The sequence below is a fragment of the Alexandromys fortis genome, unplaced genomic scaffold (assembly GCF_014885135.2).
Source record: "Alexandromys fortis isolate MF-2015 unplaced genomic scaffold, M_Fortis_MF-2015_v1.1 scaffold_87, whole genome shotgun sequence".
NCBI classification, from domain to species: domain Eukaryota; kingdom Metazoa; phylum Chordata; class Mammalia; order Rodentia; family Cricetidae; genus Alexandromys; species Alexandromys fortis.
The window spans coordinates 6810223-6824740 of record NW_026067971.1 but is presented as its reverse complement, the minus strand read 5'-3'; the positions used below and the strand labels follow the sequence as shown (position 1 = coordinate 6824740).

Genomic DNA, 14518 nt, shown 5'->3' with positions numbered 1-14518 from the left:
TAGACTGATAAACTGTACACTTCCTCAGTTAAACATTTAGCAATCCCCCCTCCCAAGAGGAATGGCGTCAATTTTGTCCATTATTCATACTTTATTCCTAGGGTTACTAGAACTTTCTATAGCTATTGGGAAACTATTAGAAAAGGAAATCATACAAGTTTTCTGTTTGTTGACTCTGGTTAGAAGGTCTGTTGGTGGGAGCTGGAGAGATGGCTCAGTGGTTAAGAGTATTGCCTGCTCTTTCAAAGGTCCTGAGTTCAATTCCCAGCAACCACATGGTGGCTCACAACCATCTGTAAAAGAGGTCTGGCGCCCTCTTCTGGCCTTCAGGCATACAGACAGAATATTGTATACATAATAGATAAATAGAAACGGGTTAATTAAAAAAAAAGGTCTGTTGGTGCAAGGATGTAGAAACTCATGGCTAGATGATGAAGGTAGCAATCTGGCTTTATTGGGTTTTCGACTCTGATCTGGTGGTGTCTTAGAATATTGTGCATCTGAGATGGTCTGGAAAATGTAACTTTTTTCTTTGAGATAATAAAATTTCTCCTATACATTAATTTTACAAAGAATTATATTTGTATCAAACACAAATGATTTTGTTATCTTGGCATTCCCATTATTTTAAAATTAGTCCAGATTAGAGCCTGGCTCAGTGGTAAGAGCCTTGGCTGTTGTTCCAGAGCCCTGGAGATCGGTTTTCATTGCCTACATTAGGCTCTGATGTGATTCAAGTTCTAAGAAATCCAGTGCCCTTTTCTTGTCTCTGAAGGCTCCTGTGTTTGCCTGTGTACACATGCTCACACCCCCTCCCCCTCCCTCTCACTCTCTCACACACACACACACACAGAGAGAGAGAGAGAGAGAGAGAGAGAGAGAGAGAGAGAGAGACAGAGAGACAGAGAGACAGAGACATAAATAAGAAAATGTTTTAAAGTTAGGGGAGATTTAACAATACTTTATGAACTACACATGTCTCTTGTAAAACTATTTTAATTTCAGAATCTTGACTTTTAAAAACAAATGGCAGGAGTCCCTTGGATTCCCTTGTCCCTGGACAAGGACAGCATGACCTGAACCTACCAGGACATCTTTCCAAGTTCTTTAGGAAATGATAAAATGTTCTCATAAATTTCCTTTTAAGTTGCTGTCATTTTATTCTGACATCTGTGGAGAATCCTGTGGAGAAACAAACTCTAGAACTTTGCCAAATGTGTAGATGTTTAATAGCAAACATCGGAACCAACATGAGCAAGTAAATAAAATGGGGGTTTGTTGAAATATGAGCGGCGGCGGGGCTGCATCCCCAACACCCCGGCCGCTTGGCTAGCTCATGCCCGAAATAACAACACACAAACTGTATTCATTTAAGAACTGCTTGGCCCATGAACTCTAGCCCTTACAGGCTAATTCTCGCACCTGGACTAGCCCATTTCTAATGATGTGTGTAAGCACCCCAAGGTGCGCTTACCGGGAAGAGTCTAGCCTCCATCCATCCTGGTGTCTCTGCTCCAGAGAGCAGCTGTTGGGTCTCTCCGGGAGCAGAGCAGAGTCTGACCTCACTTCCTCTTCCGCCCAGAATTCTATTGTTTCCTCCTCCCATCTATCTTTTAACCTATCAGGGCCAAGGAGTTCCTTTATTGCTTAACCAATGAAATCAACAGATTGATATATGACACTCCCACATCAGGGGATAGGTAACAAGATTCTGAAAGTTTGCCTTCTTTTAAGGTGTCCATCATGAAGTTATGAGATGGTTGGACTCCGGGTCAGAAAGGCTCTCAGTGGTTATCTGTCTAACGTGACTGATGAAAATTAACCCTGAAATATTTCTGATAATTGCTCAGCCATCTAGTATTAAATAATTTAGAAATGCAAGAAACAAGAACTTTACCCCCAGGATGTAACATTTATTTATTTATTTATTTATTTTTCCTGCTTGCTCCCTTCCTCTTTCCCTCCATCTTCTCTCTTTGTTTTGTGTTTCACTATGTAGACCTGGCTGGCCTGGAAGTCACTGTGTAGACCAAGTAACCTTGACTCCCAGAGATCTGCCTGCCTCTGCCTCCTGAGTGCTGGAATTAAAAGTGTGACTCTAGGCCAGTTTGTTTCGTTCTGTTGTTGACTTATTTCTTAACAGAGGTGTGGGTCCAGTTTTAAGTTCTTCGGCCTGGTCTGGCCCACCCCATATGAAAGTCCATACCATAGTTCATTGTGGTTAAATACATGTAACAATTCACCATTGTAATGGTTGATTTAGGTGTCAATTGGACTGGGTCAAGGGATGTCCATAGAGCTGACGAGCATGAGGTACTTCTAGAAGAGGTGTTTTGGACAGAAAACACAGAGCTGTCCCTGTTGGTGAGGACTGTCCATTCCTCCCAGAACCCATGTGGCACAGAAGCAGAGAACAGGCAAATTTCTTTTCTCTTTTGAGGACATTCGATTTCCTCTGCCTATGGACATAAGGACACCCAATTCTTGGGGACCCTACGACTTACATTCCTTACACCGCAGGCTTTCAAGTCTTGGCTCATGGACTTGAAGTTACATGATGGCCACTGCTGGCTTCCCAGCTGTCGGTCCCGAAACTTCTCAGCTTCTGCAATCTCGTGAGCCAGTTCCATAGTAAATAGTCCTCCACATAAGGTGCCCGTCACAAGTTGAAAGTGTATTTAACACCCTGAATGTCCACACTTAGCCACACAGAAACCCTAGAATGTCAACTGTTTGCTCTTGTGATCCTGAGGACCACAGGGAATATGGCTACCCACTATACCCCAGCACTGGGAAAGAGCATCATACCACAAATCACTAGCTTGGGGAAAGGTCAGAGTTCTAAACATGAGCTGGATGTGGTGTTTTATCTTTGTAATCCCAGTTACTCAGGAGACTGAGGCATGAGACTCTCCAGTTTGAAAACATTCTGAGTGAGAGCAAATTTGAGACCAGCCTGGTCAATATATTAAGACCCTATTTCAAAAGAAAAAGAAAAGAAAGAGAAGATCCTCCAAGTGTGGTTTCTGTCAGTCCTGTGACTGGGGTCTTATCTGTGAGGTGTTTGTTTCTCTGGAGAACTCTGGTTAATACAGGCTTCGTAGCCATTCTAAAGTATGCATTCAGTGATGTTTGTGTATTTGCAGTGTTGTGCAACTAGGGTGATCATCAAAAAGAACCCATGCCAGTAACTCTTCATTCCTCTAATCCCCAGAGTCGGCAGCTTCCAATCTGGTTTCTATTTTCATGATTCCCTGGTTCTGGGCATTTGTTAAATGTAAACATGCAGCTCTGTCTGTAGCGTTTTCTGTCTGGTGTCTTTCCCTTTGCATGCCGCCTCCCCCATGCTGTACCCCAGGCCAAGGCATCTTCTTTTGTTATGATGAAATAATAGTTTAGAATTGCATGGACAATGCCATATTTTAATTACTTAAAATCACATTTTAAAAGGGAAAATTTTCTATTATGAACCTAACCTCTTTTTTCTATCTGAAGATCACACACAGAGAATTTGAATTGCTTCTGCGAAATTCTGCTAACTGTGGTTAAATTTATAATCAAGGTCTAAATGTTTGCAGTGCAACACATACTCCCATTTCTACTTTTCCTGTTTGGGCTCTAATTTCTGCTTATTAGTGGTTTTTCAAAGCATTAATTAGAGGCAGAATCATATATTAGTTCTACTGAAGATTAGAAGGCTAGCCACTGTTGACGTGAACTCTTAGAATCCAACTGAATTATAAAATGGCTTAAGGAGTACAATCCTGGCATTTCTAGGACCTTTCAGTTTTTGGTGATATATGAAAACCCATAGAGACACATTACAGAACAGTTAGCTCAGACCTTATCTGTTTGTATGGGAAACCAAACCTTTGTAATAGTTCAAAATCTGTACATAGGCACCCAGTGTTAGCGTCTCCGTCAAATATTCAAATCCCCCATGTTTATCACATTGGGTAGTCTGAAGGCGTTATTGGCTCATTTTATAAAGCACACATTGTTTAAAATGCCAGAGTGGTATCTAGTACCTTGTATGCAAATTTTAAAAATATTTAAAAGTTGAAGTACTTAAAATTTATTTTGTAGTTAGGAAGATAGCAAAAAAATGGAGCTCATCTTAAATATGAAAATTTGCCACTATGTGTAGAAATAAAAGTTTGACATAGTGTTGCCAAATGTTAAATAGAACCTTACATTTTTCATTTTCAAATATAGAAAATATATTTTAATTATTTGCTTGAAAGGTAACTGATATATTCTGTTATGTAATCACATTCTCAAATTCTCAGGATTATGAGCTATAGATGAGGGTTTAAATTGGTCAACTACACATATAGGTTTGACAGGTTTTCTGTGTTTTTGTTGCTCAGAAATGGATGTCTTGTTTTAGTTATTTAACTTGAAAATCAAATGGTTTGTGTTCATTTTACACATTTTATTCTGCAGTTGAGGTCTCTCCGAATCCCTGCCATGGCCTTTACTTCAAATTTACCTGTAAATAAATGTTCATAGTGTCGCTGTTAACTTCCCATGGTGCAAGTCTTTTGCCTATTCTTTCTTTTTATTTTCTTTCTTTTCAGTCATTAACAAATACTGAGAGAGGATGTGTGTGTGTGTGTGTGTGCATGCGCGTGTGCACGCATGCATTCATTTGTATGTGTTGATGGGCACTTGTGCCAGAAGAGCCATTCTGGTCTATTATTCTCCATTTATTTGTTTGAGGCAGGGTCTCTTCCTGAACTTAGGAACCATGTTTTCCCAGCTAGCTTGGGATGTAGGGAACCCCAGCAGTCCTGTCTCTACTGTCCTTGGACCTGGATATGGATATAATACTCAGAGCAACTGGAACAAGTACAGCCCGACATACAAGGAAGCACATTCAGTGTGCAGGAAACACCAGGGTTCATTACTTCAATTGTTTTCCTCCACATGAGCCCTGAGAATCCCATGTCACCCTCTGATGTCCCTGCCGGAATCCTGTTGTATTTCGTGGTCTTGCTGCCTTGGGTGCAGGAATTGTATTGGAGGTGTATTGCTCGGGCTGAGTATCCCATGGGCATTTGTCTCAAGATTGGCCAGCTGTGGCTCCAGTGTATAGCCCAGCAATCCCCAGGACTTGTTTTGGTAGCTGGGATCTGTTTGTTTTTCTTGACCCTGTTTTAAAGTTCAAGTTGTACTTGATAGTGAAATGTTCTCTTGATGAGGTGTCTCCCCTCTTCTGGCCAGAAAATCAAGACAATATGACCTCATGACCATTATTGGAGTCACATTTCATTAATTTTATCGATGAAATTTATTTATGGTTCCTTGTATTCATTTTTTAAACCCCTCTTTTGATCTCTTCCTAGTTGTCCGGCCTTGCACTAGGTACAAGGCTGCAGAACTGAACATGAGTCCGTTTTTGCCCTTGAATGGTTTACTCTGAGGGTTTCGCAGTGCAACAGAGGAGAACACTCTGCAGTGTCCTGTGGGACTTCCTGGCTCTTCCTGAGGATAGGGAAGCTGGGAACATGGATGTCGTGTACTTTAAGCCCGAAGTCTATATGACCTTGATAATATATCCGTGACATAGTACACTGTCTACACAGCCTGTGCTTTATGTCAAAGGACAACAGAAAAGAACCCTTGTGTTTGTTATGGCCAGCGGCCTGCTGAGGGCTCCAGGTGTGTTCTAGCAGCAGAACACACACCAAGACTCTCCCTTTCCCTGCCCCTTTCCCTGAAGCTGCTGAACCACAGGCTTCTCCAGGATGGAAGGTCCAGGGTCCCTGGAATCCCTGTGTGAAGCTCCCAGGACCCCTTCAGAGGGTCATGACCTATAGTTTCATAAATACTGTTCTGTTTATGTGCGAACTTGCCCCTCACCCCCAACCCAAATTTAGTTCCTAGTATTTTTCCAGAGTATTCAAAATACATAGCAAAAAAGACAGACTTATTTCTGCATCAAAATGCAGACTTTTAGTTTTTTTCCCCCTTTTGTGTTGCTATATTAGATTATTTTAAGACGCTCCCAGGGAATCCAGAATCATGTCCTTGTTGGGGGGAGGGCGGTAGTTTGGGAATTCTCTCTGTTCCTCTCAGCTCAGTAAGTGGCTGCAGGATGGAAGGGCAGGGAGGAAGCTTGATGTTGTCTCCATGCAGTGTGAGGCTTTGGGGCTTCTCTAGAGGAGGAGGATGGTCCTGGGTAGGGTGGGGACTCTCAGAGGTCTGGATACTTTGGATTCAGTACCAACTCACTCTTCGTTGGAAATTCAGCATCATATAAAAATTTCTAAGGGACATTCTTTGCTTTTTTTTTTTTTTAATTTTACAAAACTCTAAATCTACCCTTCCAAGAATGCATTACGGGGTCTTTTTATACTACTTCCCAAACGGTGGGAGAAAAGCCCGACAGTCACAATGTCAGCTGTCAGAGTTCCTCAGACTGGAAGACCCGTTAAAGCACTCAGTGTTGATTAGCTGAATACAGTTTTCTTTCCCACAGTCAGGTACATATTTCAGAACCATTGGGGTGGGGGTCACAATTGAGTTCCTGAAAGTATTTTTGCCCAAGTATAAGAAAAATCTGAATTCAGCCAGAGGGCCCTCCGTGTCTTCAGTCATCTGTATACCTCTATCTCTCTGTGTAACATCTGAGTGCCCAGAGATGTCCCAGACACCACTGGGTGATGCCTCCTCCCCTCTGCAGAGGGGACAGGTGAGGGGCATGCAGAATGCCTCCCGCTTTTACTGTTGGTTAGGGGCACACTGCTGGAGTTTTTTTCTTATCTGTAGTGTAAACTGATTATTGAATCATCCATTTCGGAACATTACTTGGTTTGGTTTTAGATAAGAAGTCTCCCGGGGACGAGTTTTCAATGACTTCATTGCTTCAAGGGTCCACATGGGGCAGAAGGCTGGCCTAAGATTTAGAAATGTTGAAAGAAAATCTCAGTGACATGTTAGCAAAACGGCAATTGTTAGACTCACATATCAGTTGCTGTGTGAGTTTTGTTTTGTTTGTTTTAACAAACCCTAGGAGTTGGGGGGGGGGTGAGGTCTTACTAATAAGAAATCTTTTGAAATCTCTATGATAGGAATGTCTTGCTTGTAGACTATGAATTCCAGGAAATTCAAAACAATTTTTCTATGGCATCTTTCCATAAAGAGTAAGTTTCTTCTTCTACCTGTGAGTACACAGTTCATTTTCAGAATGACTTGCAGGATTTGAGAAAATGTACATTGCTTTTTCTTATCAAGTGTAATATTTAGAAAGTGGAGAAGCCAGCTGGGCATGGCGTCACATGCCAGAAATCTCACTACTCAGGAGACTGAGGCAGGAGGATTGTGTGGGGGGTCAAGGCTAGCCTGGGCTACACAGTTTGACCCCACTCCCCACTCGAAGGAAAAAAGGAAGGTGGGAAGGAAGGAAAGAAAAGAGAATAGAGACAGCTTTTCCATCTCAAGAGTCAGAGAACCCGATCCCTGTCCTTGTCTGGCAGTGTGTGGATCAGGGTGCATCTCCCGAAAAGGAGGCTAGAAATGTGCTCCCCCCCTCAGAGGCTCCCTGAAGCTGTTCAGGGTCCCGAGGATGCTCTCAGCTCTGCTTTGAGTCGCTTTATAAAACCGTGTCTGGAATGTTTGCACACAGATAGCCTCAGTGCAGGTGGGTGCTACAGAGCTGATTAGACCAGCTGGCGTCCCTCCTTGTGGAGGAGGGGGGAGGTGGGACACAGGTGTGGCAGACCAGATTTGTTCACACTTTCTCACGTCACCAGCATTATAGACCACTCGGTGCGTGTCAACACACCTAAGTTTAGAGCAGGATCTCTGGGCGTCATGAGGAGTGGGTAGAAGGAGAAGAGAGAACAGAAACTCTAGACAGTCGCTGGAGTTGTCTGTGAAGCTGTTCCCGGGAAGAATGACCTCTTAAAGCAGACGTGCCCGTCCTAGCTCAATGAGATGAAGCCTTTTGTCTTCAATTGCGCTGCTAGAATTTCCTGCTCTTGTACAGTGGACTCCTTCACCTGGGTTCTAGGTACATTTTTCTCACGTTGGTGCAAAGTTTTGTGTGTGTGCCTATGAAGAGAGAGTTCTCAAATGCTGTGTAGCTCCCAGAGGCTCTCAGACCCCGATTATAGAACCCCTTCCCTCGGGAGGCTTCCCGCTCGTCTCCTCTCCACATCACCCCTGTTGCTTTTGAAGCTCACGACACTCAGCTTCATGTGTGTTTTCATGTGTGAGTTGGATAAAGGATTGAGGGTGGACTCTTCAAACTGCGCTTTGGATTTTTTAGAGATTGTCACATGCTGCCTGCCCCGTTTCTCAGAGGGAGATTTCTTTGTTGCAGTCTGCCTCAGCTCTTCTCTCTGACTCCCAAGGACAATATAACTATAAAAACCTCTGCAGGATTGTTTTTTTTTTTTAATTTGGGGATGGTGGCTTAAACCTTGATCCCCCTGCCTCAGCCTCCTGAGTGCTGGATTATACGTCAATCACCACATCCGGTTTGTAATTATTGTTTCTAAGTGATAACTGATCCTAGAGGTTTTCATTCTTCTGCCTTTTTTGTGTCTTTTTCTATTTTTCAGCCTAGAAGAAATTAGGCAGTTTAGCCATAGTTCTTTCAAATGTTTGGGCTGAGCTCTCCTCACATTCGGAGGGGCTTTTGTACCTTCCTGCTTTTGCTGGGATCTGGGTATCTGCATTCCCCCCCTTATGTGAGGTTTGCTCAGGTGGAGAAAGAATGGGAGAGGAAGGCTTCTGAGGATTTGGTTAGCCTTAGCTCATGGAACTTTTTGTGCCTGCCAAATGACAAAAAAAGTGGGGGGGAGTATTGAGTATTTGTATTTTCCTTTTAATTTCCCAACCATAGTGTGAATTCTTTGTTGCCAAGTGGCTTTGGGGCTTTGCCTGGGACATCTGTGCCAGAGTCAGAGAGACTCATCTTGGCCAGACATGGCCACATATTGAAGAAGGAACCATTTCCAGGAAAACTCAGAGCTAAGCTTCTTAGAAATCTTTCCTTGATTGTCGGAGCCAGGCCTCAACACTCAGACCATCTGGGGAACTTTGGACCTGAACACACCAGTGTCTGTTTCATGCATCTTCCCATTTCATAAGCTTAAAAATATTCTTGTTCATTTGAGATGTATATTTATTGATTTTACACATTTTGAGCAACGCTTTTTCATATTTAGCAGCTTTAAGAAAACATGTCTGCCTTTGGACTGAGTGCAAGCAAGGAAAGAGTCAGTGACCCTGGAGATGACAGCTGCTATTCTGTGGGCCTTGGTGGTTCTCAGTGAGCCACAGGCACACCCTACACAACCACTTACCCATTATCCAGCGTCACAGGCACACCCTGCACAACCACTCACCTGTTATCCAGCGTCCGCAAAGCTCTGTAGTTCGCAGGTGCAGAAGCCGTGCCTCCTGCCCTCCCTTTTGACAGCATGCTTCCCCTGTCGCATGTACCTCTGTGTTCAGGCAGGGCTGCAGTCTGGACATCTGCCTCCGCTCTGCTTTGATGGCATCTCTTGTGTCTGGTGGCTATCGATCTGTTTATTTCTAGATGACGATGGTGACTCTGGAGTGCACTATGTGTCTGAACAACCAAGGAACACATTAGTTTGCTGGAGCTGTGGCTGACATCACAGTTCATTTAGTACTTAGATTTGATTCTGTGCTCGCTCCAAGTCTAAAAATGGTCCTGTGAACAGAAATAACTCCCAATAGTTTGAGAATTGCTGCTTGAGATTTGTATTTTGCTGCAAATTAACTAGCTAAACCCCTTCAAACATAGCCGTTTCTTCAGCCTCTTTTCCAATCTTTTGTGTTACCTATGCATTTACAGAGTGGCTACAGGGAGTCAGTAGTGTTGCTGCCTGCAACATACTGTTATCAATACTCGATTCAAGATGCATCTTTTTGCATAGTCTGTTTGGAAATTAAGATGGGCACATTTGGTAGTTAACAAGCAATGCTATTGTACGTGTATGTGCAAACTCTCTATAGATTCATATCCCTTGTGGCATCAAGAGATGGAGAATTAAAAGATCCTGCTGGCATTTAGAAGGTGCATTTCATAAGCTAAAGCATGGGTTTTGAAAAATAAGAAAAGTGTGGTGCTTTATTTATCCATAACTTGGGCACTCTAATAAATGAAATTGGTTCTCGATTGTCTCTTAAAAACAAGGCAGAGATCAAAGTGGGCCAGCAGCCATAGGGAAAGTCCAAACAGTTGGGTTTCTATGCTCTGCTCTGGGGATTGTACAAACGTACAAACTCTGATGTGTGCAGGGGTCATCTGAGGCCAGACAAGGGCTGGATCTTCTGGGGCTGCAGCTACAGGTGGTTGAGAGCCACCACTCAGGGTGCTGGGGACCAAACTCGGGTTCTCGACAAGAGCAGTAAGCACTTCTAACCGCCAAACCACCTCTAGTGCCTCTTCTCTTTTCCGCGGAGGCTGTATATCATCACTGTTTATCCCGTCTGATCGCTGGGCTTCATGGCTTTGGAAATCCCCATTCTGTTGGTAGCTAGAAGGGGTAGGGCACTGCCCTTGGCAGCCGCTCTCTTTGCTTTTGGCAGTTTTCTTTGGCAGAGCCTACCTAACTTTGTACTGGTTGGAGGAAGTCACCTGGAAGAGAAGAAGATCCTTTCTGTCTGGGCCCAGGGGAAAAACCCACCATAGAGGATTCTATTCTCTAATCCCAGCTTAGTGTTCGTAGTTGAAGGGTGAGGAATCCCTGAGGAAAGGTCATTTTTATTCCCACGCTACCAGTTTGGGGGCACAAGAGAGTGTTCTACATTCTTTGTTCCATTCTTAGTGGGTGAGCCATGTTTTAGTCTAGATGACTGGGACTGACCAGGTGATGTAGCCGCTAGGTAGTAAAACAATGGCCGGATGTGGGCAGCATTTAGCTTAACCACGTATGGCATCATATATACATTGATCTGGAGCTGCCTGTGATGCTGTTGGCCGTGAGCCGTGACGCGTCTGGGTGCTGCCTAGGTGCTGGGATCAGCGCTGAGCTCTCTCCTTGCTTTCTTGGTCTCCTAGGTTACACTGCACCTGAGACCCATCTCCTCAGTTCACATTCACTACAAGCCTGTTGTGTTCCTGCTCAACTCCCCACAGCCCCTGGTCTGGCATCTGAAGACAGAGAGACTGGCCAATGGCGTTCCCAGATTTTTCTTGGTAAGTGTTCAACACCTTCCCCCAAAATGCTCCTAGTGCAAGTTTATAACGACTCTCAATTTTTGCAAGACATTTTGTTTCTGGAGGCAATATTTTGCTTTGTACCCAAGCGTGGCTTCCCTCGGTCCTTCCCCGTGTCCCAAAAGCTGCTGGGATTATAGTCGGGTATAGCGTGCCATTTTGTGATGCATTTTGAAAAAGAAATAATCCTTTCCATTAAAATGATACCACAGGAGATTGTGCTTTTCCTTGTGTGCAGGGGATGTCTGGATGGCATAGTTAGAAATCCGCAGAGAGCGTGTGCAGCACGTGTTACGTGGAGACACACTCGGGCATCGTTTGCACGGTGGTGCAGGACCTGCTGCCGTGCTCTGTGTGGCCTGAGTCCTGGTGTTCCCTTCCGCCTCGTGGCATTAAGAGCTCTGTCAAAGCTGTAAACAGCCTCTGCTGTGTGGTCTCTGACCACAGAATAAATACACACGAGCCCGTTTCTGTTGTATATAACTCGGGCCTCATTCCTGATACGAGAGACTGTTGACAAAGTGATACAGTGAGCTCCAAGCATGAAATCATTTGTGTTTTATTTTTTTAAAAAAGCTGGAGCCCAGCTCTTTGCAGAGTGCTCCAAATATTACCTACTATTTGTAAATCATGTCCCTTGGAGTTTGCCAGAACGTTCGACTCTGGTAGTTGTGGAGAAATGGATGGGTTGTTGGGTTGAAATGCTTGTCGTGTGATATCATGTCTGATGAGCAGCGGCGTTGCAGCTCGGCAGGGATCCCTCTCAGTGTCCTTGTGACAAAGCCCCAGGCCCCCCAGATCTCACCTTAAGCAGCGACTCTGTTAGCAGGCTTGCTTTCGCCCAGTGAATCGATGTTGCCTCTCTGGTGACTTTAGTACAGGTTCAGTTTGCTGTCACTTGCATTTATTTGAAAGGCATTTTGAACCACTCGAAGGTATCTCCCGAATGAGATGAGGATCCCCATAGCTGGAAGTCGAATAAGTGTGTAAAGTAGGAAAGATGAGGCAGCTCTTATGTGTGATAAATGCTAATTATTAAATACACGTTGGGAAATGATGGAGGAGTTGCTGTTTTGTAACCATCACAGTGAGAGCTGATCAGACAAGAATCTCCAACAGATATTAGGCCCAGTTATTGGAAAAGGAGGGGTTTGGAGGGGCTGAATATTCAGATAGTCTCAAAATACTTTTCTCACAAATTATATATTAACTAGAGAAGAAAAATTGTAACTATAGACAGTGGGGAATCATTGGAGGTACTTCAGGCAAGTGATCAGAATTAATGAAACCAGTATGGGGCAGACAGACAATGTGTGTCTAAAAATGAGGAGGAACAAATATCCCTCATGTCTTAGTCAGGGTTTCTATTGCTGTGACGAAGCCACCACAACGAAAGCAACTCGGGAGGAAAGGGTTCATCTGGTTTACCCTTCCACATCACTGCTCATCACCAAAGGATACAAAAAGGGCAGGAGCTGATGCAGAGGCCATGGAGGTGTGCTGCTGACTGGCTTGCTCCCTGTAGCTTGCTCAGCATACTTTCTTCTAGAACCCAGGACCACCAGCCTGGAGATATCATCACCTAAAGTGAACCGGGCCCTCCTCTCCTCCATCACCTACTGCTTAAGTAAATGCCCTATAGCTCTATCCTGAAGATGCCTTCATGGGTTTGTGGCATGCATGTGGAGTATAGACATGCATGCAGATAAAACAATCATTACACATAAAATTCACACACACACAGTGCAAGTTCTTAAGAGGTTAAATTGTGCCTTTCCATTAGAAATATCTTTATTTTATTTTCCATGTTCTGTGGGGAACACGTGCTGTAGGAAGCATGGGATAGCAGATACCCTGTGGGAGTCCTTCCATTTCTCTACGTGGTCCTGGAGATCAGCTCAGGTCACAGGTGTGGGAGAAGGTGCTGCCACTCAACTGAGCGAGCTCACCAGCCCTAATTGTGCCTTTTTATGGAGAGGAGATGTCACTGTGTGTAGTGGCCTTTCATTAGTATTTTAATAAATAAAGCTTGTCTAAAGATCACAGAGTAAAACAGCCACCCTGGTCAGCCTTACAGACTAGGCAATGGTAACATGCACCTTTAATCCCAGTAGCCACACTAGTTGCCATAGAAACTGGGTTCACACTTTTAATCCCAGCCCTAGAGAGGAATATAAGCTAGGGGAGGGCAGCTCTCAGACACAGTCTCATTCTGAGATTCCTGGAGGCAGGATTGCCATTTTGGACTGAGGTACAGGTAAGAGCCAGTGGCTGGCTGCTTTGCTTTTCGGATCTTCAGGTTAAACCCCCGTTTCTCTCCGGATCTTCAGGTTAAACCCCCGTTTCTCTCTCTCAATTTTTATTAACTGTGTATCAACTCTGTATACTTTGTAGACCAGTATGATCTTGAACTCACAGAGATCTGATGTTCTCTGCCACCTGAGTACTGAGATTAAAGGCATGCACCACCATGCCTGGCAACTTTTTTTTTAAAGACTTAAAAATCTTGCTATTTACATTTAAAAGACTGGAGCAATGATAATTAGTGGCCGTTATTATTATTAATTTGAGTTAATGCTCAGTGCGTTTGGGAATTGCGCCAAGGGCTCTAATACTTTATCTCATGTTTTTCCTCACAATAGCCCCAGGGTATCTCCTTTTTATAGGTGACTTACAGACTTAGCAGCACTAGGTTAATTTCTGGCAGGGTTTGGATTTAAACCTAAGTAAGGACCCACTCTGCAGCACATATTCTGAACTGCCACCTTCATACGTAGTCATGCAGGCCTTCTGTAATTAAGCCTGTTTGTGACGGTAAGACACAAGGCTGTTATAAAGCCATACGCATTTACTCTGCATACTGTGGTCCAGTGCTGCAGAAACTACCTATGCACCACTGTTTAATTAAATCTAAGCAGAGGTTGGTGGCACAGGCCTATAATCCCAGCTTCTCTTGAGGCTGAGGCAGGAGAATCACAAAGACTGTGAGCTGTTTAGTAAAGTCGAAGCTGGCTTTGGCAACATAGGCCCTCTCTCAAAAAGTGGAGAGGGAGCCATCGATTGGGTAGAGCACTGACGTAGCATTCACAAGGCCCTGCATTCAAGTCTCAGAACCTAAAGAAATTTTAAGATCCAATTCTTGCGCTGCATACCCGGCCCTTGGGACTTTCTGGACCGTGGTTACCACCGTGGTAGCCAGGATAACGGCATACGTGATGAGCAGAGACTCCACCCGGACAGCGGTGGTCCAGGTGGTAATTAGGAAGACTCGTCTCTGCAAACCTTACTTTTCCAGCTGTAATTTAGGAATAATGA

At 44.0% G+C, this 14518-nt stretch overlaps 1 protein-coding gene across 1 annotated transcript in view; it reads left to right on the top strand.

Moving 5' to 3' along the window:
- The window catches only part of Tgfbr3 (transforming growth factor beta receptor 3), a 170826-nt gene that overhangs the window by 90841 nt on the left and 65467 nt on the right, over positions 1 to 14518 (top strand). The window contains exon 4 of the mRNA XM_050155755.1: positions 11045 to 11182. Within this exon, the coding sequence (XP_050011712.1) occupies positions 11045 to 11182 (138 nt within the window). The remainder of the gene's footprint in view (positions 1 to 11044; positions 11183 to 14518) is intronic.